Here is a 25,999-nt window from a genome sequence, read left to right as displayed (position 1 = left end):
TCCTTTATCATATTGGTAGCTAATGTCCCATCCTTGTTAGTTAGATCAACGGAATGCTGTGGTGGCTGTTACTTTTCAGCTTGTCCCCAACTCCCGCTGAAGACTCAACCACTTGAAAATACCTGTGAAACTGGTTTAATTCGTCACAGCCAGCACTCCCGCAGAGAGTGATGAAAAACACATGAAAACACATGAAAGACACATGAAAGGGAGAAATGGAGTATTGGTGTGTGACTTGCGGAGTTAAAAGCTGCCTTTATTTTATTTCTTTCCGTCACCACCTGCCAGCGAGCTCTTCTCCATTGTGCTGCTGTAATACAGTTTAAATTGTATTTCATTGCGCTTTGACAGATTGTCTTTAAATCAACTGTTGATTTAAAGTTTGACAGTAAATGTTTATATTGTAAACCATACAGCCTCCATTTCTGTATAAAAATGTAAACAATCATTTGCTCAGCCTAAGAGGGGGGGGTCTGCTCTCACAATCCTTCATACACTCAAGTGAAAAATTAATAACGCCAATGTAAACGTCGTATTTACAATTTGTTGATAATAAAAATGTTCTCTAAACCTTTGTGATAGTTTACCCAGTTTACCCATTGTTATTAAAAATGACTTGGATTCGAACATGTTGTGATATTTAGAAATATAAAAGTCAATTAATTGTCCATTTCTATATGTATGTCTTTATTTAGTGGTTTCATTAGTGACTTTGCTGTCTTGCTGATAGGTTAAACTTTCGAAACGCAGCCCCAAAGTCATGTAACCGATTTTTCGCCCTGTTTCATACAGTACACATATCTTTTTCTGTTGTCTTTGTTGATCTCTTGAAGTATTACAATATGTCTCTATATACAGATGCAGCCATTCAAAATGCGCGGTAAAAACCCGCGGTACGGTAACCTACCCACAAGCCACCGCGGGGCACCGGAGCATACCGCAGGGCAAGTGATTGGCTGGCCAAAATGACCGACAGGGGCACTCGTGGTGCATTGGTTGGTAGTGCAAAGATTTAATCATTTAATGTCTTTACTGTGCACATTTTAATCCGCTTAGTTTTGAATATTTATATGGATTTTACCACTAAAGGGAAATTTTAGTAGCTGAGCATAAAAAGAAGAGGAGCATAACGCATCTGAAGGTCATAAACGATATTAATTTAAAACATTACTGTATGTATGTAAACTGTACTGTGTATGGCTGGTCTTGGTAGTTTAAAGAAAAAATACACACCAGTCTTCCATTTCTCCCTAAACATTTTAAGCATGAAAGTTTTATGAAACGGTACCCAAATATGCGATTGTTGTATAGAATGAATTTTAATTAAAAAAAAATATTTAACACGAACATTAAGCTGTTTACATCTTCCGCCTGAGAACAGTCACCCGTTGCTACCCAACGCAGAATGGTGATTGGCTGACACCGTCTGACACCCCTCTGATTGGAGAAAAAAGACGTGCTGGTTTGCTATACCAGGAAGAGGATTTCTTTCAATTCTAAACGTGTATTTTAAAAGTTTAAGAAGTAAAAACCTTACAGCGTACACAGATTTCTAAACTGATCAGGATCGTTATCTTTGTCTTATGCATAATAATGTTCACCGCTCTGTCCAGCAAATTAATAATAAACTTTATTTTATATAGCTTTTTAAACGAATAAGTAATTAGATTGCTCATAAACCTAATCACTTGCTTTTTTCTTTTTATTTAGGCTCAGATTTCAACTATAGATCGTATTATTAATAACCATAATAACAACCAACCAACAAAAACAACCATATAAACATAATACCAACCAAAAACATAGATAACAACCACAATACAAAATCAAATAATCAAACCATTTTACACTCGCAAAGTCCTCCAATTATCATAATCCCGCCCCTTATGCAAAACCAAACCTTCCTCCCATCCCAGTTTATCCTGTTTATCATAAACAAAATCCACCTCAATTTTCAACATAAAGCATTACACAAAATCAATACCTCAACAACGATAATTCACAAACAGCCAGAACATGTAACTCCACATTCCCAAACAGACCTCATTTCCATAGCCCCGCCCCTTATGCAAAACCAACATCCCTCCCCTGTTCTCTCTCTCCCCTGGCGGTTGTAATTGTTTTTATTTTCAAATAAATTTTAGCAAAGTCATGTATTTTAAAAATCTTAAGATTTTTCTATTTATGTCTTTATTTAGTGGTTTCATTAGTGACAAAGGCTAAACTTTCTTGGAAAAATGTCTTTTATGTAAACCATGTTTGCTATTAATTCATTCAGGGCTAAAATATGTTAATTGTCTTCTAATGAAAGAAGGGTTCCTTTCGCCATAGTCGGGAGCCTAGCCTTTAACTAGTAAGTACTGTATTTACTGGGTTTTTGAGGGGGGGGGTGTCTTTCGCTGGAAATCTCGCCTCCTACTTTGAAAATACCCGTGAAACCGGTTCAATTCGTCACAGCCAGCACTCCTGCAGAGAGTTGGGTTGTACTTGCAGTGTATACAGTACACGCGTTATGCTCTTCGTTAATGTCTGTGAAGTTTTATTTAATCTCTGAGCCATACTGATTCTTCTGGAAGCCAGTTTCCGCCAGGGAGTAAAAAAAAAAACACACTATGGTATTCTCTCCAATGCAGTGCAGTTAAAAACATACCTCTGATGCTGCTCCTAAATGAATATCGTTTATGACCATCAGAAGCTTTATGCTCCTTTTCTTTTTTCCAGTGGATTGAACAGGGAGAGGCATTTCATGATGTACTTTTCACTGATGAAACAACAGTGGCTCTGGAACAGTTTTCAACCAAGTCGTTTTATAAAAAGGGGAGATATGTACACGTTACTGAAGCTAAAAGTTTAGCCTTTGTCACTAATGTAAACACTAAATAAAGACATATAGAAATCCCATTTTTAGGATCAGAGTCTTACATGTGGTTATTTCGAAAACGTTTGTACGTGCTCCTTCTTACCATGTTACTGTTTACCGTTACTGACCATATTAAGTTTAAGTGCCTGTGGGCACTTTTCCTGTCCGTGGGGGGTGGACCGTCTTTCATTAGAAGGTTAGTCTGTTCTACTCTTTGAATGTAGAGGCGGTGGGAAGTGCCCGCGGTCATTTAATTAGTATTAAAATCTTAGTTATCTTTCTAGTTCACAGGTTTGCATGCATAATTTAATTTTGAAAGCCACTGAGACATCAGGTACTACTGTTGTATTTATGAAAAAGAAACAAAACAAAAAACATACTAACAACTGTGCCATCCTACTCCTTAGTTAATACATTTTATTCATAAACAGTTAACATTGTTAGCAAAATATTTTGAATTATATTTAACCCTATTTTTTCTTTAGTTTTGTATTTAACTTATTATATGATAGTCAGACTTAATGTATATTAATGTATATTTGAACAATGAAAATATATTTTTACAAGATTTTACATTAAGCACTTAAAATTAATATGGTTAATAATAGTAAACTGTAACATGCTGTTACAAGATCGGTTAACTGCGAAGAAAATCCTTTCAGAGAAAATGTTTCAGGTGTGAAGAACAAACCTGTTCCCACACACCCTGCCCCCACTACCATTAGAATATACACAAACATTTTAGCGTTTCATTCTGAGCAGAAGACCCTCACACCTGAAGAGTGCTGGCTGTGACGAATTAAACCGGTTTTACAGGTTTCAATCACAGATTGGGACTCAGTAAAGTAACACACAGCGCCACTGGATTTGATAATACTGTACCTAACCAAAATCCGCAATATGGAAACAGAACCTAATTGTTGATAGATGATGTACTCGTAACATTTTTTCAAGACGAACTACAACATTTAAAAAATGACTTGTATGTACTTGATATCTCTAATCAATCCACGGGTTCCAGCACAAAACGAAACTAAAACGCATACCGTTCAGCGCTTCTTATTAGTTGCTCAAAAGTAATTTGACCGTATGAAATGCATAATATAAACCTAGAAACATATACGTGAGCAGTACTTAAGCACTGTAGTATCGGTGTTAAGACATACCTCTCAAATACTGTAAATCAAGTTAAAAATATCTCAAGACCGATTCTGGTCGTAATGAAACCATGTTTCGTGTATGTTTTCTTTTTCATCTTGAAATAACTCATTTCTAAATACCTTTTTCACTGTTAACATCTTGTAGCAACTTTGCAACAAAATATACACTCTGACAGTTCATCCTGCTACCAACATTAAATAAAACAAATCTTAAGATTTCTATATTTATGTCTTTATTTAGTGGTTTCATTCGAAGCTTACAATGTTTAGGGAGAAATGGAATACTGGTGTGTATTTTTTTCTTTAAAGTACCGAGACCAGCCATATACTGTATGTTTATGTTAAGATTTCCCTTCAGTGGTAAAATTAGATATGAATATTCAATACTTAAACGGGCACAGTTAAGACATTAAATATACATATACATATTGTATACAGTACAGTTTGCATACGGTAATATGTTTATGTTACGCGATTAAAAAATAAATAAATAAAACTGAAAGGTCCAGCACTAGCTGGATTCAAACAAACAACCTGCCAGTTGGTAGTCACACACATAGACCAGTAGGCTACAAGACAGCTCGCATAAGCAGGCAGGCGAAACAGCCCTGCCGCAGTACACGGATATAATCATACCGTTATTAAATTCTTGAGATACGCAATTCCATATTATATTCCCTTTTAATCAAATTCTAAAAGTATGCTTGTTGACTCCGGTATCACGTTAGTTAAAGACTTCAAAGCTTACAATGTTTAGGGAGAAATGGAATACTGGTGTGTATTTTTTTCTTTTCATGATACGTGTCGCATTTTAAATCATTTTCGTAGTTAGAAATTATGAAACGCCCTGTTAAAAGCAAGGACGTTTTTATGCCCGTTGAAGTAAAACAAAATGCCTGACAAAGTATGGCTTGGACAGATTCCAAGTGCTTGTACAAATGTGCTAAAGAAATTATACTTTGAGTATACAGCTTGTCCAAAGTCATCCATTATTAATACTATTAGTAATATCTTCAGTAAAGGCTTTGATGCATAAATATTTCTGATAAAGGTAGGTTGTGTACTTTTGTCCAACTGAGCAATCTTGCTTTCACAAAATATACCAACATTTGAATGACTGATGATTAACATGCTGTAATACACAGTTCAAAATTAAAGGCTCGAATGCTGTACATGAGAGGTTAAGCTCCCCCTGGCGGTTTTACAAGGCGACGCCGGATAGCTAGTCACGTGACACACGTGATACCGCGTGATACCCCGGTGGGCGTGTCGCGGTATGCCGTGAAATACCTCACCCATTTTGAATGGCTGCATCTGTAGCAGGTGGTGTACAGCTTTTTAGTATAGATTTTACATCTACTGTATTACTTTGAGATGCCACTTTTAAAGGTGATATGTAAAATAAAGTTTTTTATTATTGTTATAGAGAAACATGATCAGATTTTCCCTGGTTCAGATAAAAAGATCTAAAGTATACTAGTTTGTCACTCTTCTCATCCCCTCTTTGCTAAATGGCTTTTGAAGAGAGTCACATGAAGAGAGAGGTGAAACAGCCCTACACAGCCCTGTCGCAGTTATTAATTTCTTTAGATACGAGTTTCTTTTAATACAGTCTTTGCTGTGCTCTTGAGGATCCTTGTGATATTTTGAGCTCCGGTTGAAGTGTCGCAGTTTAAATAATTTTTATAGTTAGAAATTATGAAACGTTCTGTTAAAAGCAAGGGAGTTTTTATGTCTGTTACACTAAAAGAAAATGCCTGACAAAGTAGGGCTTGGACAGATTCCAAGTGCATTTTTGCAATTTACATTTTATTGTGCATTGTGCTGCTGTAATACAGTTTAAAATAATTAAAAGTCTAAACAGTATCAACTTTATTTATGGGTTGTAATTTAAAAAAAGTCAAAAACCGCACTCAAAATGCAATTGAGAGCTTTCTTGCAAGAGGAGACACCCAAATAAATAATGTAACATGCCACTGTTTGTGCATGAATATAGTTACACTGCTATTTCCTTAGATATGCGATTCCATGGGGTTTTTTTTTTAATCCCCGGCGGAACCGGGCATCCATAAGAACCAAGTAATAGGTTTATTCCATGCTGAAAAAAAGAAGAAAGAAAACACATTCCATAAGAATCAGCGCTTTTATATATCGCCTTTAAAGGTGGCTTCTCAAAACGCTTTACAGGATCAAAACAACAATAACAACAACAATAATATTGTATTTCATTGCACTTTGACAGATCGTCCTTAAATCAATTGTTGACTCTTCTCTCTTTACTAATTGTATGGAATGACTGAGCTCCGCTCTGTACCACACAATGATCCCCCCAGAGTCTCTGCCCAGGTGATTTGGGGTTTTTTGACAGAGGGCAAAAACTCTCTCTCTCGCTTGCCCAACCCCCCCCTCCTCTCTCTCTCTCTCTCTCGCTCGCCCTCCCCCTGTGTATTGTCTGTTTAGGGTTCTGTAGCATTCCACATGGCTGGACAGCTTGTTCCCCCCTCCTGCCCCTCTCTGTGTACAGTAGAGCCTCCTGTCCTGGCTGGTGGAGCTCATACAGCTGTGTATAAAGACATTTAATTAAACACGGGTTTGCGATTTAAATGGAAATGGGGGTGACGGGAACTCTTAATCTAAATAAAAATAAAATAAATAAAACAGGTTTGGATTGTTAATAACCACTTTTCATGCGTGAAACACCTGGTTACCCAGAGAGGACAGGCTGTGCTCCCACTGCCAGCAAGCAGGGAGAAATAGAGACAGAGGTGCACTTCCTACTGCACTGTGACAGGACACGGGAGAAATGGAATACAGGTGTGTATTTGTTCTGTGAAATACGGTACCAAGACCAGTATTCTGGGGTGTCCCTATGCCAGAGATTATGGTAGGGCTTCAGAATGGTGATTGGCTGACACCATCTGACACCCCTCTGATTGGGGAAAAAAGACCTGCTGGTCTGTTCTACATACCAGGAAGAGGATTTCTTTCGATTCGAATCGTGTATTTTAAACGTTTAATTAAGACGGAATTAAGACTTTTGGGTTGTAATTTAAAAAAAGACAAAACGCAATTCAGAGCTTTCTGGCAATAGGAGTCGGGTTCGGATAGGACGGACCCAAAAACTCAGACTTGCGGAGTTAAAAGCTGCCTTTATTTTTCCTCTCCGTCACCACCTGCCAGCGAGCTCTTTGTGATTGTTTACCCAGTTTACCCATTGTTATTAAAAATGACTTGGATTCGAACATGTTGTGATATTTAGAAATATAAAAAGTCAATTAATTATCCATAATATTGCTATTTTATTTTTTCAAAGATATGCCATCCTACTCCTTAGTTAATACAATTGATTATTTATAAACAGTTAACTGTTAGCAAAATATTTTGAATTATATTTTACCGTTTTTTCTTTGGTTTTGTATTTAACTTATTATATGATAGTCAGATTTAATGTATATTTGAACAATGAAAATATGTTTTTACAAGATGTGGGGGAAAGTGCAACAACTTATTACAGTGCTAATTCAATATTATCGATTACTAATAGTTTATGCTAACACCTAACTTTCTTAATTAGATGTATTTAAAACAGTGAACTACTGTAAGTGTAACATAACATTTAGAAATACAATCGAAAATAGTTTTGTGGTGTTTGTATAGATGAAATGTTTCTAAAATGTATAACGTAACAAAATGAAAGGCGATAAAATCCTGCTGAATTCACAGACGCCAGTAGAACAAACAGTTCTCCCAGATATCCAACTGTTGCCCATCACTCAAGAGAAGGAGGGGGGTTGTACTTCAGTGTATCGGTATAGATGGGAAAGCCAGAGCCGACCGCTACGCCGCCCTCGTGTTTGGGGTGCTTATCATTCTCAGTGCATAACAAGGAAGATTAATAAACATAAACATAATCTCACGGTTAAATAGTCAAGTCTAGCCATGTGTGAGTCTAGTCTCACAGAGCTTCAACAACAGGTGACAACTTGTGAGTTCGATTAAGAATGAATAAAAGCATTTCATTAATAACGCGTTTGTGTTTGTCTGGGTGCTGACAAAGTAAAAAACAATTTCTTTTTGACAATGAAGTGTGTCTCTCTCTCTGCTGGCGTTTGTAATCGTTTTTATTTTTAAATACATTTTAGCAAAGTAATGTACCATAAAAGTATTGTGAGACATAGTTGGGTCAACATGTTCAGTGTTCAGTGTGTGGTAATTTGTTTGGTGCGAGTGAAGTTTTATTTAATCTCTGACCCAGGGAAAAGTTTTATTTTTTCAAAGAAATGTTTGTTAAAAAAAAAAGTCATGGCTCCAGCTGGATTCAAACACCCAACCTGTGATGTATGAGTCAGGAACCTAACCCACAGCGCCACTGGCAAGGTCACATAAGGAGTGTTAAAAAAGCCCTACAGAAACAGTATCAGCAGACATTGTACAGCGTGTACTATTCTTGTGTTGCGGTACATGAATATAATTATATCGTTATTAATTTCTTTAGATACGCGATTCCATATTATATTCCCTTTTAATCAAATTCTAAAAGTATGCTTGTTGACTCCGGTATCACGTTAGTTAAAGACTTCGATGCTTAAAATGTTTAGGGAGAAATGGAATACTGGTGTGTATGTTTTCTTTAAAGTACCGAGACCAGCCATATACTGTATGTTTATGTTCCAAAATTAATATCGTTTATGGCCTTCACACGCGTTACAGTATGCTCCTATTCTTTTTATGCTCAGCTACTAAGATTTCCCTTCAGTGGTAAAATTCCATATGAATATTCAATACTTAAACGGGCACAGTAAAGACATTTAAATCTTTCTACGACCGACCAACGCACCATGAGTGCCTCTGTTGGTCAACCAATCACGTACCGCGGTATTTTGCGTCACGATACGCGAGGCCATAGCCAATTACCCGCGGTACGTGTCTGTGCCGCGCACTTTGAATGGCTCCATCTGTAAGTATATTTTAGAAAAGCAAGATTTCTCAGTTGGACAAAAGTACACAACCTTCCACCTTCTTCACAAATATTTTAATTATGCAGAAATATTTGGTCCATCAAACTCTTTAACTTGCTAATTTACAGTGGGTTGTGGTTTTAATGTGCTTGTTCCAACATTATAAAGCTTATAAGGAACAAGTTATAGGTTTATTCCATGCTGAAAAGAGAAGAAAGAAAACACAACGTTTTGGCCGTGGAGCAACTGACCCTCCAGGACAAACCCTGATCTGACAGGAGGGTCAGACTGAGCAACAGAACCACTTCCCTCCAGGACAAACCCTGATCTGAGAGGAGGGTCAGACTGAGCAACAGAACCACTTCCCTCCAGGACAAACCCTGATCTGAGAGAAGGGTCAGACTGAGCAACAGAACCACTTCCCTCCAGGACAAACCCTGATCTGAGAGGAGGGTCAGACTGAGCAACAAAACCACTTCCCTCCAGGACAAACCCTGATCTGACAGGAGGGTCAGACTGAGCAACAGAACCACTTCCCTCCAGGACAAACCCTGATCTGACAGGAGGGTCAGACTGAGCAACAGAACCACTTCCCTCCAGGACAAACCCTGATCTGAGAGAAGGGTCAGACTGAGCAACAGAACCACTTCCCTCCAGGACAAACCCTGATCTGATGGGGAGAAGAGTTGGTTCAACACAGACAGGAGAGCTCACAGCAGTAAAACACATCTTCATCTGTTTATTAAGAGATGTGCAGTTTTTGATAGAAAATGTGGTTCTGTTCAGTTTTCAACTGATAGAAGTACCAGTGATATTAAGGAGAAAAATATTTGCAGAGTCTATAATATTTAGGCCGACTCATGTGTTCAACAAAAATATATTGCCTTTTCAAAGACCATAACAAGCCACACAGAAAACAGCACATTTTGGTTACAGAAATAAAACTAAATTAGCTGACCTGTAGACTGAGTTCACCTGAAGCCTCATCTGTCTTGTTTGTGATTAACTGTCCAGGTTCACTTTAAAGCTGCACCTCTAAGTGCAGTTTTAAATCTGCAGTATTGCTGTGATTTGCACTGACTTTCTTTGGACACAACCTGCAGACATGATGTTGCTTGTGGATCCTTGGAACTTGAGCTTTCATCAAGGCCCTAAAGCCAGTGTTTGAGATACAGAAGGTTTTCTAAGCTCCTTTTAGTTTTAGTCAGTGTTAAATTACCTGAGAACAACAGACTACTTGCACAGGTTGTGGATTGTTTAAAAAAAAACTTTATTAATGGGGGTGATTATGGTAGGAAAAAATGTCCATGTATGGTGGACTGCTTTTTAAATCATGTATGTGAAGACACTGTAATCATTTTACTTTGATTCAGTCTATAAAATTTAAAATGATTATACCGGAGTCTCAGAGCAACGTCCTGCACAGCTTCTCTCCTGGAAGTGTCCTGTGAGCCTATGAGTTCTCCTCCTTCTCCTTTCCTGAACACACAGGGGGTACAGCACCTCAACACCATCAAAGACAGACCACTAACATGACCAGTGGGAGGTCCTGATTGCTAACTACAGAAATGTCATTGCCAGACACAGAAAAACATCATACATTTTGCAAAAACATTTGCACTTTAAAAACGGAAAAACTATGTTTTAACTGCGCATCTCTAAATGTAACACTATAGAACCAATAACTGAACTGAGACTTTACTGTACAGACTGCTTCATGAGATACAGATTCACTAGATTCACTGTGGGACACTCCCTTCAGACTAAAGAGACTCAGTTCCTCCAGCCTGTCAGTGTGGGACACTCCCTTCAGACTAAAGAGACTCAGTTCCTCCAGCCTGTCAGTGTGGGACACTGCCTTCAGACTAAAGAGACTCAGTTCCTCCAGCCTGTCAGTGTGGGACACTCCCTTCAGTCTAAAGAGACTCAGTTCCTCCAGCCTGTCAGTGTGGGACACTCCCTTCAGACTAAAGAGACTCAGTTCCTTCAGCCTGTCAGTGTGGGACACTCCCTTCAGACTAAAGAGAATCAGTTCCTTCAGCCTGTCAGTGTGGGACACTGCCTTCAGACTAAAGAGACTCAGTTCCTCCAGCCTGTCAGTGTGGGACACTGCCTTCAGACTAAAGAGACTCAGTTCCTCCAGCCTGTCAGTGTGGGACACTGCCTTCAGACTAAAGAGACTCAGTTCCTCCAGCCTGTCAGTGTGGGACACTGCCTTCAGACTAAAGAGACTCAGTTCCTCCAGCCTGTCAGTGTGGAACACTCCGTCTGTCAGTATCTATTAGTCACTTTCTAGTCACCAACATTTAATCTAGCGGACTAAATTGTAATTATAATTATTATAATTATTTAAATTATAATAAGTATTTTAGTTGAGACCTGTCTAATATGGAACAGACCTTTTACAACATTGTTTTTACAACAATGTAGTCATAGAGACATTTTAGTCAAGCAGTTGAATTTATTTGTATAATAAAATGTATTTCTAAGAGAATAATTGAACAGCTCGAAGTTCGATATTCATTTTGTCAACAGTGTTTTCCCGCGGTACAGCGCTGCGTCACAAAGTGAACAAAGTGAAATATTTCAAATGTGGTCGGAGATACAGTCTTAGGAGCTTTTCAGTTTGTTCTGAGAGTTTGGACACGGCTAGGATTAAAACAAAAGTGGCAAACAAGTAACGCATTGTAGCGCGTTTTGTTTCAGGACAGAGGAACTAAAATAAGCTAAATGAAATATAATTATATACTTACATCCCAAAGTTTCAAAAATAATCCCCCAGATAATGATGCTGAATACACAAACTGCCGAAGCAATGCAGTAATCTCCCGGTGCAGTCTCTCGTGTTTCAGGTTAGTTTATATATATTAAACACAGCTGAACACAACACCAGGAATGAGTTTAACTTCACTTCTTACTAGAACAGCAGGTCTGTCGCCATCTTCTAACCCGCTTGCTCTAGGGAGCGTCTCACAATTACCACACTAACCAGCGCACAAGGGAGTGTGTCAAAACTACCTCTCAGGACACAGTCACTCTGTGGACAGAGAATCGTCCACATGAAATGTCCAAACGCCAGGACGGAAGACAAGACCGACACGGAGCCCAGGTTTCTGTCTCTGAAGAAAAAAAAAAACTGCCCCTGGCTTTTCATATGAAGGAAAGCAGAGCTTTCACTGGCCCATTACCAAACTTTATTGGGAAATAAAATAAAGAAGACTAGAAAATGATCAGAGATCAATAAAACGTCTCACAAACCACCACAGTAAAAATAAACCCCAAACGAACAAAAATACTGAATATAGTCATGCATCCCTGTATTAAAGAGATCCGGGTATTAGACTGGCTATAGCTGGTAACAGAAGCAGCGCTGCCTGTAAACTACAACTCCCATAACCACCCTGAGCCACTTCCTGTCTGCGTCACAGTCCCTATTCCTCCTGGCTGTGGTGACGTCAGCGGGTCCCTCCCCGTTCTGGCAGCTTCACAGTCACCGGCGCGCGCATGAGAGACTCACACGGGATTTCATTTTTAAAAGTTTATTTTCTTAAAAATTAGACAAAAAACACAGCAGGGTTTCCAGAGATATTTACAAGTCAGGAGTACAGCTGGCTGGTAGCGCGTTATCTCGCCCTCTCTCGTACATGTTATTTTCCCCCGTTTAAATGTGTTATAGTAAAAAAAATTAAACACAACATCATCATTTCTACAATTCCTATTATATTTCTGACCTCACCTCACTGCCCGTCAGTAAACCCGTCTCCCAGTGTGAGCAGTGGACAGAGAGCTGGGAGAGAGTCAGCCTGTGTTCATGAGTCAGTGACGGGTTTAATCTCCACACTGACAGCAGGCAGCAGCTCAAGGTCTTTATACTGATCCCGGGTCCAGAAGACAGGATAGATCTTCTCCCCCTGAGGGAAGACCATGTCAGTGAAAGTGTAGACATGAGCTCTGGACTCCACTGTGTAAAAGGAGACCTTCCTCTCCTCAATATCCACACACACCCCCAGCTTCCTGGGCCGCAGACTGCGGGAGAGAGGGGTCCGAGGGTCAGTGAGAGCAGAGAAACCAGACCGGTAAGAGTCCAGACACCAGTAACCCTGCTGGGGAGAGAAGCTGAACCCCCCTTTCCTCTCTGCAGACTCTCTGGTCACTCCTATTCTCCAGCAGTCATTCACCTCCACCTCCCAGTAGTGTCTCCCTGAGGTGAAGGCCTCCCTGCTCACGACACAGGACCACTGATCAAATCTGTGAGGATTGTCAGAGAGACTCTTCCACTGTCCCCATCTCACTCTCTTCCCATCCTCAGACAGGCTGAGCTCACAGTGAGCTGTATCAGGGTCCAGAGTCACAGCAGCTGGGGAATAAAACACAAACATCACAACAGGCTCCTGCCGATCACAGTCCAACTCAACTCCATCAGACTGTGAAATGTCTTTGTCCCCAAACACACCGAGAGAGAAACACCAGTCAATTACTAATGACTGCTCTTCCCTTCCAGAGAAACGACATCTTCTTCACTGTTTCACTAGTGTTACACATGGGAGTGATCCCAATATCATCTAAATACAAACATTAAACACTTGTTTTCACAGCGATGAAACTTTATTTTTTAAACGACATTATTAATAAACACAGGACCGACCGGACTGCAGGAGAAACTACAGCCCGACCACTCGCTTTCAAACACTTCACAACCCACCACAGCGACCTGTATACTGTAAGAAACTGGACAGCCTGTCTGTTAAACCGGTTTATTTCAAATCCCAGTTCAGCAGCTCGTTCATCTTCTCTGAGACCATTTTCCTGACGACGCAGAATAAAAAAAGTGCTGAATTCAAAGACTGCATAATGCTCGTTTGTAACAGAAAAATATGATTGAAAAAGCAAAACCTTGCTGAAATAAAGGACTTCACACTTACTTTGAACATGTGAAGAAATATCTAAAGTATTCAAATTAAACAGAAATAATAATAATTTCTGATAGGAGACAGTAGGAGCAGTATTAACTCTTAATTCTTAATACTGAATAATTTGTCTGCCTGTCGATTTAGTAAAAATTTGTCTGCCTGTCGATTTAGTAAAAATCAAAGAGTTTCCTCTCAGGTCTTATTTTTTTCTTTACTCCTGGAGTCTAGAAAGGCTGACGCACCTACCTACATGAATTTATAAAAACCTGCATAATGCTCATTTTTTACAGAAAAAATATAATGGAAAGAACAAAACCTTGTGAAATATAAGAAAACCCACCATACTTACTTTGAAAATGCCAAGAAATATCCAAAGTGTTCAATTTAAAGCAGAAATAACACATCCAGAAACCCGGAGAGAAAGACGAGAGAAACAGAGGCGCTCATACCGACTTCAGACTGCTCGCGCTCACTGTCCGCCTCTCTGATAGGAGACACTAGCTGTCAATCAGTGAGCTCTGACCACTGACAGACGGGGGGCGGGGCTTATACATGTTCAGCGCGAATGGGGGTTTTAATTGCTCTCTTTCGCTGATCTCCCTGTCAATCAAGTGACGATCAAAGAGACTCTTATCAGCTCTTATTTTTTGACTCCTGGTGCCTAGAGAGGCTGACACAGCCACCTACATGAATTTATAAAAACACCTGACTCATTTCTAGACAGGAGCCCCATTAGTTCTGTGATGATGAAGGGCGCCCACTCCTGGGCAAGAGTGGAAACCGCAGCCTGATCCGTGAAGCCGACATGACAACATCTTCCACTGATATTTCACACTTGTTCTGTGTAGAACAGGACACAGTGTCAAACACTGACTTAATCCACAGGAGAGTCTATCACTCTGGAAACACAGACACCCTCTAGACCACTCCTGTTTGAAACGAGGTCCCCAATATCACAGGCAAACACCCCAATACACACTCACTCTGGTGGGACTAGTGAAATAATATTGACACTCCAGTGTCATTCTTAGTGAAACACACCACTGGGTCTCTTAATGACCAGGACCATGTGAAAACACCAGCTGGGCTGAAGAGAAAGACCCCAAAGTTATTACCCCTGGCCAGTAAGAGGAGCCCTACAGCCCCAGTAAATACCCCTCTTAAACTAACCATGAGCACCTGACTCTGACATGTCTGAGCTGCTCTGAGGAAAACAGGCCACAGAGACACTGACTGACTTCATGTCACTGAAACACTGTCAGTAAAGAGAGATCAGAATTAATTACCCCCTGTCCTGAGAGGAGGGCATTTCTCAGCTTAATACTCTACTGCCCCTTCCTTTCACAGTGCTGGCATGAGTAACTGAACTTTTTATTTTGGCAGGAAATACATTATTTATTGTATTACTCTTGGCCTAGGAATAGTCCCTCAATTCAAATTAAATATCCCCAACTGTTATAGTAGTTTTTTTCACACATAGATTCTTAGACACACATTCACTGTGTCACACTACGGAGATAAAGACCTGTCTGATATGGAAACACAGAAGCTAAATTTACTCCCCCTGCCCTGTGAAGACAAACCCAAATCTAAGGTAAAAACCCCAATCTCTACTGACAGTAGAGATTAATGAACTGATGTTGAAATGACTGATCTATTCTGAGACAAACACCCCACTGAGTCTCTTACTGAACCCCCATCACTGCAGCTTGTCTCAGTAGAGCTCACAGCTCTCAGGTTTATTCTCCAGATCAATCACAGCCTCAGGGAGGGCAGTGGGAAGGGTCTGATTTCCTATTTACAGTGTAGAAACTGCAGCAGCAGAGTGGGGAAAAAGACAAACAAACAAAGTACAGCTGCAGTATCCCTGGAAAAGCAATGGCAAAGAGGGAAGAAACATAAATGATGAAAAAGGCCACTAACTGTACAAAAAGAAAAACAATCCTAACCATGGAGAAGAACACAAAAATAATCCTTATATTGCAAAAAACCCTCACCTGACTTCAAGGAGTTAGCACCAGCTTTAAAGCCCTTTAAGAGAGAGAGTGCTTCTCTTGTGCCTTCAGACAAGCCTGACCAGACCTGCCTTCACTCCCCATTTATACACTGCAGGGCTGTATAGACTGAAACACACACTGAGACTGGGGAGCATATGGGGAAAAACATTCATGCCCAGATGAAAATAAACTTTTCTTACTTGATACATCCTAATGTAAATCAGGATATATAAAAACAGAGAAAAATGGGGTTTGTTGTATGTTCTGTGTTTTGGCCCTGTCTTACAAGACGTACGGTAATCTGAAAAAGGGCACTTGTAACGCTGCTCTGTAGAGGTGAAAAGGATCCGATGCAGATGCAGGAGTCGCAGGGAGGTAAGTAAACGTACCGAGCAAATCCAGGAGCTGAGTCGGAGTCCGAAGGCGAAGGTAAGTCGAGATCCGGTAAAGGCACTGGTGGCGAACAATCCAAAACGTGAGACAGAATCGTAATCGAAAAGAGAGCTACAGGGTCAAATCCAAAACAGGCAATGATAGCAAACAATCCAAGGGGCGAGACGAGATCCGAAGTCCGAAGGCAAAAGGTGCAGGCAGAATTCCAGGAAGGCAAAAGAGGGGTAAGAACGCTAGGCTGAGCAACAAGTAGAGAACTCAATACCGAGCAACGGGAATCAGGTACGAATGGTATAAATAACCCGGCGTGCCGCACGGTAGAGCAATTGCAGGTGTGTTAACACGTGCGGCAGCGCTTGTTAGTAGTAATCCGCTGCTGGTGCTGATTGGCTCGCTTACGTGTTGATCTCAGCTGGCTGGTGGTCGTGACACAGACTTCTCCCCGTGATCATCTATCTGAAACAGAAGAGATGTTGTGTTTGCAAACCCACTGTTATTTTCACCTCATCAATGAAATGAGACAGTTGCACTCTACAACATCCAGAACCAGGCTATAGCCAGGATGAGCCTAGTTCTTCTCATCTGTGTACCTTGCAGTCCCACCCAAGAAGACAAACTGAGCACAGAGTATTATTGCAAGACTGAAGTTCAACAAGTTCAAGTTTATTGTCATCATGCTCATACACAGGTCTATGGTATAACGAAATGCTATTTACTCGCTCTCAGACGGTAAGTAGTACAATACAATGGTGCAAGAAAAGAAAGACAGAGACAACAGGCAATGTGCAAAATCATACATCAACAGAATGAAATAAAGGATAGAAAATAATGGGGAGTGAACGTCTTGACATGTGAGGTAGAGGCAGATTTCAATGTGTGTTTGAGTTTTGATAAAGAGAGAAGGCACTGTGAGGGTTCAGATTGTAGGTGAGAGAGGCTGGAAGTTTTATAGTTTGATATTTCAGGGGTAAACACTGTCTCCGAGTCTGGTCCAGGCCTGGATACTCCTGTACTGTTTTCCAGATGGTAGAGGGTCATACAGTCTGTAGCTGGGGTGTGTGGGATCTTTGATGATGCTCAGAGCTTTCCTCAGGCACCGTCTGTCATCAGTGTCCTGTATGGATGGGAGTGCAGCCCCAGTGATGGACTGGGCAGTGTCCACCACCCGCTGTAGGGCACTGCGGTCAGCGGTACCTCAGTTGCCATATCACACTGTGATGCAGCCTGTCAGTGTGCTTTCTGTAGTGCATGTAATACTGTAATTTAATTATATGAGACTTTTAAAACCAATAACATGTCTTGGTCTCTGATCTTTGTTATCCCCGAGTGAACAATTAGCCTTTTGTATCGCAGCAGATCAGCACTGATACAGTATATTCAAATACATCAAATACATTTTTTTGCTTGTTATGTGTGTGTTGGTGTTTTATCAATAAACTGTATTTTGCATATTTAGAATCAGGGTGTGAAGAATGTAAATTATAATGTTTGATTGGCTCTTAAAAGTTGTCAAGTACTCTTGCAATTTACAATCAAACAGTAATCAACAGTAAATTAAAAGCCCACATCTCCTACACAGGCACGATCAGACTCTGCCCAGGTGATCCAGGTCTCCTCTTTTATTGTATATCCATGGCAACCAGCACTGATTGACAGGAGAGAAGGGGAGAGGTTGGCTGCCATGGCAACGCTACAGAATGACACTACATTTATCTAATTTATTCTTAATTTATTCTGTTTTCCAGGAGACTATTTCCCTGCTCCCTCTGGATGGATGGTGGCTCTCTTCCTAACAGCAGCTGTTACTGTAGCAGCATCAGTACTTCTGGTGATCCAGTGGAGAAGAATGGACAGTATGTGCTCATTATATATAGACATGTGTGTCTGAATGTTTGCGACAGGAAGGATTTATAATCCCTCTGTGTATGAGCAGCTCAGGACATTCCTCTTGAGAACAACTGACAATTTACAATGCAGCCAGTAGGAACTAAAAAAACTAAAACTTTTAGCTCATGAGCCAGAGCATCTTCTAGTCTTGATAGAGAACTACACCCCAGCAGAGCTACTGATGCAGCTATCTGTAATACAAACATCTACAGTATAATACACATCAAACCCTGAGATAAACTCACTGCATTTTACCAGTGAGCCACAATCAGCCCTTCGTTGCTCAAAACAGATCAACAGGTGACACTTGTGAAAGCAGCTTCATTTAATCTGTTCTTTCTCCTTAGCCTAATGATCACATGTCTTGAAACTACAGTATGTTGTAGCGATTCTCTATAGTTTCCCTCTGAACAGGAGGACGAGAGAGGCAGGAGACTGGGAGTGCAGTGAACTGGCCTCTTGTCCTTGTTAGGGACGCAGGAGTGCTGGTCACTCAGATAGGACAGGAAGGAAGAAGGTAAAGAGGGAGAGAGTGATGGCCAGAGAGACAGAGAGAGGAAACTGGACTCTGTTTATAGAGAGAGGAGAGGGCAAGCTGGACGATGAAGGTCAGGTGCTCAGGCTCCAGGATTGTTACAATTGCTATAAATTACAGTACAATATGTTCTTAAAGCCTCTGTGTATAGTATATTTTTAAAAAGCAACATGTAAAATAAAATTAACTTTTTTCTAATTACTATTTATACACAATTTCTAATAATTCTGTGTACTCTATGAAATAAAAATATTTCTGTTAGTGTTACACAATATTGTGAAATACTGTACAGTAGTTTGTGCAGAGTTGTGTGTAATCATTGTATTTCATGAGATTGTTTATTGTTACTGTACAGTATGATTAATGCAGAAAGGCACTAACAGGTAAATAAATATTTAAATTTTAATATCAGAATAAGATTTGACAACCACACACATCTGCAGTAGTTTAAGGATTCAATTTACAGAGCAGTGCAGTCCTCTGATTCCAGAGTATCTATCTTTGTCACCATAGTCAAGCCCATTCAAAGACCCTTCCTTGCCAAATTTCCCATTGGTCCTTACCAATCATGGCCTCCATCTATGAATTGGCTTCATTACTCTGCTCTCCTCCCCATTAATAGCTGATGTGTGGTGAGCGTTCTGGCGCACTATGGCTGCCGTCACATCATCCAGGTGGGGCTTCACACTGGTGGTGGTGGAGGGGAGTCCCCATAACCTGTAAAGCACCTTGAGTGGAGTGTCCAGAAAATCATCTGACAGATGCCCTGATCCTGTGTCACTGAGTGTCCTGTCTGTGTTTCTTACAGGGGAGGAGAAACTCAATGGTGAGTAAATCAGTCAGACTCTCTGTGCTGTGTCCTGTAGTGATTTCAGCAGGAGCTCCTCTGTAAATGATCCTGCACCAGTGTTCTAACTGAATTGTATGTTATTATGATACAAGATCCACATTGAACAACTTGTTTATTTACACTTTTCTTATAATTGACAGTTTATTTATGGAAGGAGCTATTAACTGCCACTTTGAAATTGAAAACTTAAACCAATTTGAGTGTCATCAGACACCAGAGGTCTGATGGTCTAAATCATGTCTTATTATTTCCAGCCATTCCTGTCATCCTCACAGAACTGGGTAAGTGATCTTCTGTGTCTGTGAGATCACAGATCCACCAATACAAACACTAATGAATTATATTTGAGTGCACTGTTGTTCTGCAGTTTACTGTACTCTACTGTAATGAACTGTATTGTATCCTTCTTTTATTTTCATCAGCAATACACACAGGTATTTGATCAGTTGTGAAGATTTACAAAAGCAATAGAAGCTACAGAGAAATAGAGAAATTCCTGTACAACAATGTAAATAAGGAGATCTTACTCAGTTATGACTCCCTCTCAGTTTGGTCACAATACACATTTTCAAAGTTAATATTTTAATGAAAACTTTAGTTTTAGACAACTTGCATGGGTGAAAAAAACTAACTGGCAGCACAAACTATAAAGTAAAAAATGCTGCTTGTATGAATATCAGTCTTCTTTGCTCTCTTCTAATGTGTCAAAGACACATGTTCTCCACTCTTGCCTGAAAAGTCTCCTTTCAGACTGACAACAGGCCATCAGCCCCCTGTCCTGAGTGAACAGTCTGTTTCTTGACACTGTGGGGGTCCTGCCTGTGTCCTGCTGTTACACACAGTGTCTGTAGAGCTGGAACAACACAGCTGGTTGTTACAGTACCAGCATCCTGCCACCAGAGGGTAGACCTTGAGAGCTATATGGTTCTTTCACTGTGATATCTTCCCAAGACTCCCTCCCGGTTTTTGGATTTTTGGCTTGCCTTTTCCACTTTTCCATTTTTTGTGTTTACATTTCCCTTTTGGTTTTTGACCTTTTGTTAGTTTTAAGACCTTGGCCTTGGATTTTACTGTTTACACGTGATCATACCTGCGTAGGGTCCACTTCTTTGCAAATAGATGCTCAGCAGTGTGACACTGCTCTGACTGCTTGTGTTCAGCCAGCTGGGCCCCTGTCTGTGTCAGACTGATACTGTCTGTGTGTCAGTCTTCCTGGATCAGGCCTGGTGTGGAGATGTGCTCACCATGGAGTGTGACTGGTCATTTCTCACTGTCCAGCTGATGTCCAGAGATCAGGCAGTGTGGCCAGTGAGCAGGACATCCTCTGTCAGTGATACTGGTCACTGTGGGTACAGGTCACTCAGTCAGTGATACTGGTCACTGTGGGTACAGGTCACTCAGTCAGTGATACTGGTCGCTGTGGGTACATGTCACTCAGTCAGTGATACTGGTCACTGTGGGTACAGGTCACTCAGTCAGTGATACTGGTCACTGTGGGTACAGGTCACTCAGTCAGTGATACTGGTCACTGTGGGTACAGGACTCTTAGTCTGTGTGAGAGCAGCCCACACTTTCACTCATCTGACTGAACAATGAACAGAATTCAGTATCAATGGATGGTTATTTAAATATGAAATATCCCTCAGTGCTGGAGACAGCAGACTGTGTTTATTTCTTATCTCTCTCAATGGCTCAAGCACCAGACTCCAGGGTGTCCTGTGATGTGTCTGTGTGTCTTATTGCCTTGTGCTGCTCAGTCTTATTGAGTGAGACTCCAGTCTTACAGCCACTGCTGCTCTCACTCACTGACACTCTGATCCACACTGCAGTGGAGACTGGGGATCCTGAAATGAACTGACTGCAGACTGTAGTATAAACTCTGCTATAATAACAGGTTTGAAGCAATAAAGGTCTTTAATACAATAAAGATCTACTCTCTCTTTCTGTAGATGCTGTGAAGCGAGCTCCTATCCCTAAATCACGTATGTGCACTGTGTGAAACTCTGTTGGCTGACAGCACTGACTGTACTGACATTTTATTAACAGTGTCTGTATCTCTGTGTTCCAGTGTGTGACTGGGATTAACAGTGTCTGTATCTCTGTGTTCCAGTGTGTGTCTGTGATTAACAGTGTCTGTATCTCTGTGTTCCAGTGTGTGACTCTGATTAACAGTGTCTGTATCTCTGTGTTTCAGAATGGCAGTGGCTGTGCAGTGCTGAAGGTAGGTCTGTGTTTCCTGTTGAAGATACAGACAAAGTACTGCTATTGAGCACTAATATTAATGAGTATTGATTCCTGGTGAGGAATGCACTGATAAAAGAGTACGGAGAATGAGAATCAGTGTAAACTGAGATTCACTGCAGGTTCACATCATATTCCTGTGGAAAACCTCATCTCCTTCCACAGTGATCATGTTGTCATTCAGCCAGTGGAGTCATGTCTGTGCTGGACTGACTGAGCTATAAAATCAGACAACCTAAATCAAAACCTTTTTACTGTGAAAATCTCACAGTCTGTAGGAGACTACATGTCATGGGTACAAATCATGAGTCCTACACAGAGATGATAAAATCCGTTATTACAATATTTACACAACTGATGGTAAGAACACTATTTCACTGCTGACCTCATGATCCTACATAATAAGAATAATATGTGTACCCGTCACTGTACTGGGGCTTGCAGGGTGAGCGCCCCCTACTGGCCCCACTAACACCTCTTCCAGCAGCAGCCTCAGCTCTCCCAGGAGTCTCCCATCCAGGTACTGGCCAGGCTCACACTGCTGGGTCTCAGTGGGCTGCTGGTTGTGAGCTGTTTTCACACTGGTGCTCGATCTCCTTCAGAGATATTAGACATAAAGCCATCGAACAGCACAGCCTGATAACCCACGCACTGTCTCTCTATAAACTATATCTTTACATGACCTTTGCCCTGTTCACCTGTCTGGGGTATAACCCCAGTATTGTCTGTGCTGGACACAGTGTCCCCCAGGACACTACAGCTCAGTACTGACCCTCTCCTTTCTTCTGTACAGGTGAAGGCAGCCCCATCCCTGACCTGCGTAAGTCCACTGTGTGTAAAGTCACAGCTCCTGCTGGGCTCCAGCTCTCTCCCTGTCAGTGTGTGTGGAGGACAGAGGAGTATTTAAATTGGGGAACTGGGGGGCAGGAGCTCCCAAAAGGGCAATTCTGTTGGATCAGGAAGACCTGGGCAACACTAACAATGTATCATTAAAATAACACAACAAAGAAGTCCATTCTTAAATAATTCTGTATTACTAATGTATTTTTTCAATTCTTAGAACATGAGCAATAAAGAGGAGGTTTCACACTGGTTTCAGTGTGAATGAAGCTGAGCTCCTGATTTTTTATACTGATACTGTATGTCTGAAGTTCTCTTGTAATTCTAACTTTTAGTCTCTTGAATAAAACCAGTTCAAGAGAGCATTACTGGTCTCCAGTGAATTTAATTACCTCTGACCCCTGAATTGTGGTACTATGAGATTCAAACTGTAGAGACATCTTTGTCTCAATGTGGAGCCCAGTGTGTGTCTGTGATTAACAGTGTCTGTATCTCTGTGTTTCAGAATGGCAGTGGCTGTGCAGTGCTGCAGGTAGGTCTGTCTCTTCTTGATGATAGAGATGCTGTTTTAAGCCCTAGTGTCTGGGGTTATTGAGGTCTTGAGACCAGAAGGTCTCTTTGGTGTGAGATGGTCATTCCTGGTGTGTAAACAGACGGAGATGTATTTCACTCTCATGTTTCTGTAACATCCTACATGTGGGCTGTGAAGATCAATCAAAGTTTCATGGTGGGAATTTCTATCTCTGTCCTGTGTTTCAGTCTAATGGCCAGTATGAGTCTCTCCTGGAGGGGCTGACAGTGTAGAAAACTCATTTTCCCTGAAGGCCATGTGCTCTGGTCTCTGCTCACTCCTGACTGAGGGTCTACAATAATGATGGTATGATGACAGTGCTCTTCCCCTGCAGCTTCACAGACACACAGCCTCTTGTGAGAGGCAGCAGTGTGACTCTGGTACAGGGGCTCCTCTGGGGCCTGTAGGCCTCTCTCTTGTCTGAGAAATGGCTGCTTCTCTTCACATGTCAACCAGGCTGATGGGTCAGCAGGAAGAAACATAAAAACATAAAATCACCTTTTCTTCTTCTGTTTCCCTCTTTCCTCTGTCTGTGTTAATATTGTATTTTCGGGAGCCGAACTTCTTTAACCCCCAGCTCCTCAAAAGTCATTTTCTCCTGGAGTGTTTGTGTCCTGAACATCTTGCAATATCTTGGACAGGATAGAGAGTCCAGGCCTGGTTCAGGGTCTGAATTCAAGGAACCACCTGGACATCAAGTCTGAAACATCAGATTTCTATATATTGTAACGCAACGGGGGCTCAGGCGGGCGCCCTTGCCGCATTAGGTCGGCCCAAAGTATAGGTGGCTCGAACCCGGGACTTCCGCGTCTCTCTGCAGCGACCTAGCCCCGTGAGCTAAAGAGAGATCTCTCCACAGCCCAGTAGCTGTGGTCCTGCTATCACAGGGAAGGGCGGTGACGTCACCCGCTCTGGTACGCCGGCTCTTACACACTGCTTGTCGGCCGTAAGCGTTACAATATCTTACTCAGTACACACACTACGAAGAAATATCCACCCCCCCCCCAAAAAACACATTTCATTTCTTCAAAAGTGATTTTTCAAAATGTGGCACATGTAGATACCTAGTTTTCTAGCCCATGTCCAATCTATTTATATTTATCATATATTTTATACTGGATAGTTTCTTTTTTTACAGCCTTTCTATTTCTGTCTCTTTGATCTTCACTAGATTGACCTGCAGACAAAAGAAGGATAGCTGTGTCAGCCTCTCTAGGCACCAGAAGTAAAAAAATAAGAGCTGATAAGAGTCTCTTTGATCGTCACTTGATTGACAGGCAGATCAGCGAAAGAGCGATTAAAACCCACATTCGCGATGAACATGTATAAGCCCCGCCCCCGTCTGTCAGTGGTCAGAGCTCACTGATTGACAGCTGGTGTCTCCTATCAGAGAGGCGGACAGTGAGCGCGAGCAGTCTGAAGTCAGTATGAGCGCCTCTGTTTCTCTCGTCTTTCTCTCCGGGTTTCTGGATGTGTTATTTCTGTTTTAAATTGAACACTTTGGATATTTCTTCGCATTTTCAAAGTAAGTGGGAAGGCTTTCTTATATTTCAGCAAGGTTTTGGTTTTTCCATTATATTTTTTTTCTGTAAAAACCAGCACTATACAGTCTTTGAATTCAGCACTTTTTTATTCTGCGTCGTCAGGAAAATGGTCTCAGAGAAGATGAACGAGCTGCTAAACTGGGATTTGAAATAAACCGGTTTAACAGACAGGCTGTCCAGTTTCTTACAGTATACAGGTCGCTGTGGTGGGTTGTGAAGTGTTTGAAAGCGAGTGGTCGGGTTGTAGTTTCTCCTGCAGTCCGGTCGGTCCTGTGTTTAATAATGTCGTTTAAAAAAATAAAGTTTCATCGCTGTGAAAACAAGTGTTTGATGTTTGTATTTAGAGGATATTGGGGATCACTCCCATGTGTAACACTAGTGAAACAGTGAAGAAGATGTCGTTTCTCTGGAAGGGAAGAGCAGTCATTAGTAATTGACTGGTGTTTCTCTCTCGGTGTGTTTGGGGACAAAGACATTTCACAGTCTGATGGAGTTGAGTTGGACTGTGATCGGCAGGAGCCTGTTGTGATGTTTGTGTTTTATTCCCCAGCTGCTGTGACTCTGGACCCTGATACAGCTCACTGTGAGCTCAGCCTGTCTGAGGATGGGAAGAGAGTGAGATGGGGAGAGAGGAAGAGTCTCTCTGACAATCCTCACATGTTTGATTACTGTCCCTGTGTCGTGAGCAGGGAGGCCTTCACCTCAGGGAGACACTACTGGGAGGTGGAGGTGAATGACTGGTGGATAATAGGAGTGACCAGAGAGTCTGCAGAGAGGAAAGGGAGGTTCAGCTTCTCTCCCCAGCAGGGTTACTGGTGTCTGTACTGGTCTGTTTACTCTTATGATTTCTCTGCTCTCACTGACCCTGAGACCCCTCTCCCCCTCAGTCTGCGGCCCAGGAAGCTGGGGGTGTGTGTGGATATTGAGGAGAGGAAGGTCTCCTTTTACACAGTGGAGTCCAGAGCTCATCTCTACACTTTCACTGACATGGTCTTCACTCAGGGGGAGAAGATCTATCCTGTCTTCTGTACTGGGGATCAGTATAAAGACCTTGAGCTGCTGCCTGCTGTCAGTGTGGAGATTAAACCCGTCACTGACTCATGAACACAGGCTGACTCTCTCCCAGCTCTCTGTCCACTGCTCACACTGGGAGACGGGTTTACTGACGGGTAGTGAGGTGAGGTCAGAAATATAATAGTTATTGTAGATGATGACGATGTTGATGAGGAATAGGGACTGTGACGCAGACAGGA

The 25,999-nt window shown here is 41.4% G+C and overlaps 2 protein-coding genes and 2 long non-coding RNA genes across 10 annotated transcripts in view; 1 reads left to right on the top strand and 3 right to left on the bottom strand.

Moving 5' to 3' along the window:
* Window positions 1–25,999, bottom strand: part of LOC107076270 (butyrophilin subfamily 2 member A2-like) — a 323,939-nt gene that overhangs the window by 61,810 nt on the left and 236,130 nt on the right. The window lies entirely within an intron of this gene.
* Window positions 1–25,999, top strand: part of LOC102682209 (uncharacterized) — a 131,390-nt gene that overhangs the window by 34,793 nt on the left and 70,598 nt on the right. For both annotated transcript variants that reach the window (XM_069187926.1, XM_069187927.1), the window contains one exon: window positions 21,500–21,532. In XM_069187926.1, coding sequence (XP_069044027.1) covers window positions 21,500–21,527 — 28 coding nt within the window. In that variant the 3' untranslated portion in view covers window positions 21,528–21,532. The remainder of the gene's footprint in view (window positions 1–21,499; window positions 21,533–25,999) is intronic.
* On the bottom strand, window positions 10,232–12,134 carry LOC138238156 (uncharacterized). The gene is made up of 2 exons (XR_011189294.1): window positions 11,732–12,134; window positions 10,232–10,481 (listed from the first exon to the last, which is right to left on the bottom strand). It is a non-coding gene; the product is annotated as an uncharacterized lncRNA (long non-coding RNA).
* Window positions 12,502–16,193, bottom strand: LOC138238279 (uncharacterized). Its single transcript, XR_011189343.1, has 2 exons — window positions 14,238–16,193; window positions 12,502–13,335 (listed from the first exon to the last, which is right to left on the bottom strand). It is a non-coding gene; the product is annotated as an uncharacterized lncRNA (long non-coding RNA).

The sequence above is a fragment of the Lepisosteus oculatus genome, chromosome 4, assembly GCF_040954835.1.
Source record: "Lepisosteus oculatus isolate fLepOcu1 chromosome 4, fLepOcu1.hap2, whole genome shotgun sequence".
In the NCBI taxonomy this organism is placed as follows: domain Eukaryota; kingdom Metazoa; phylum Chordata; class Actinopteri; order Semionotiformes; family Lepisosteidae; genus Lepisosteus; species Lepisosteus oculatus.
This window is presented reverse-complemented; position numbering and strand designations above follow the sequence as displayed.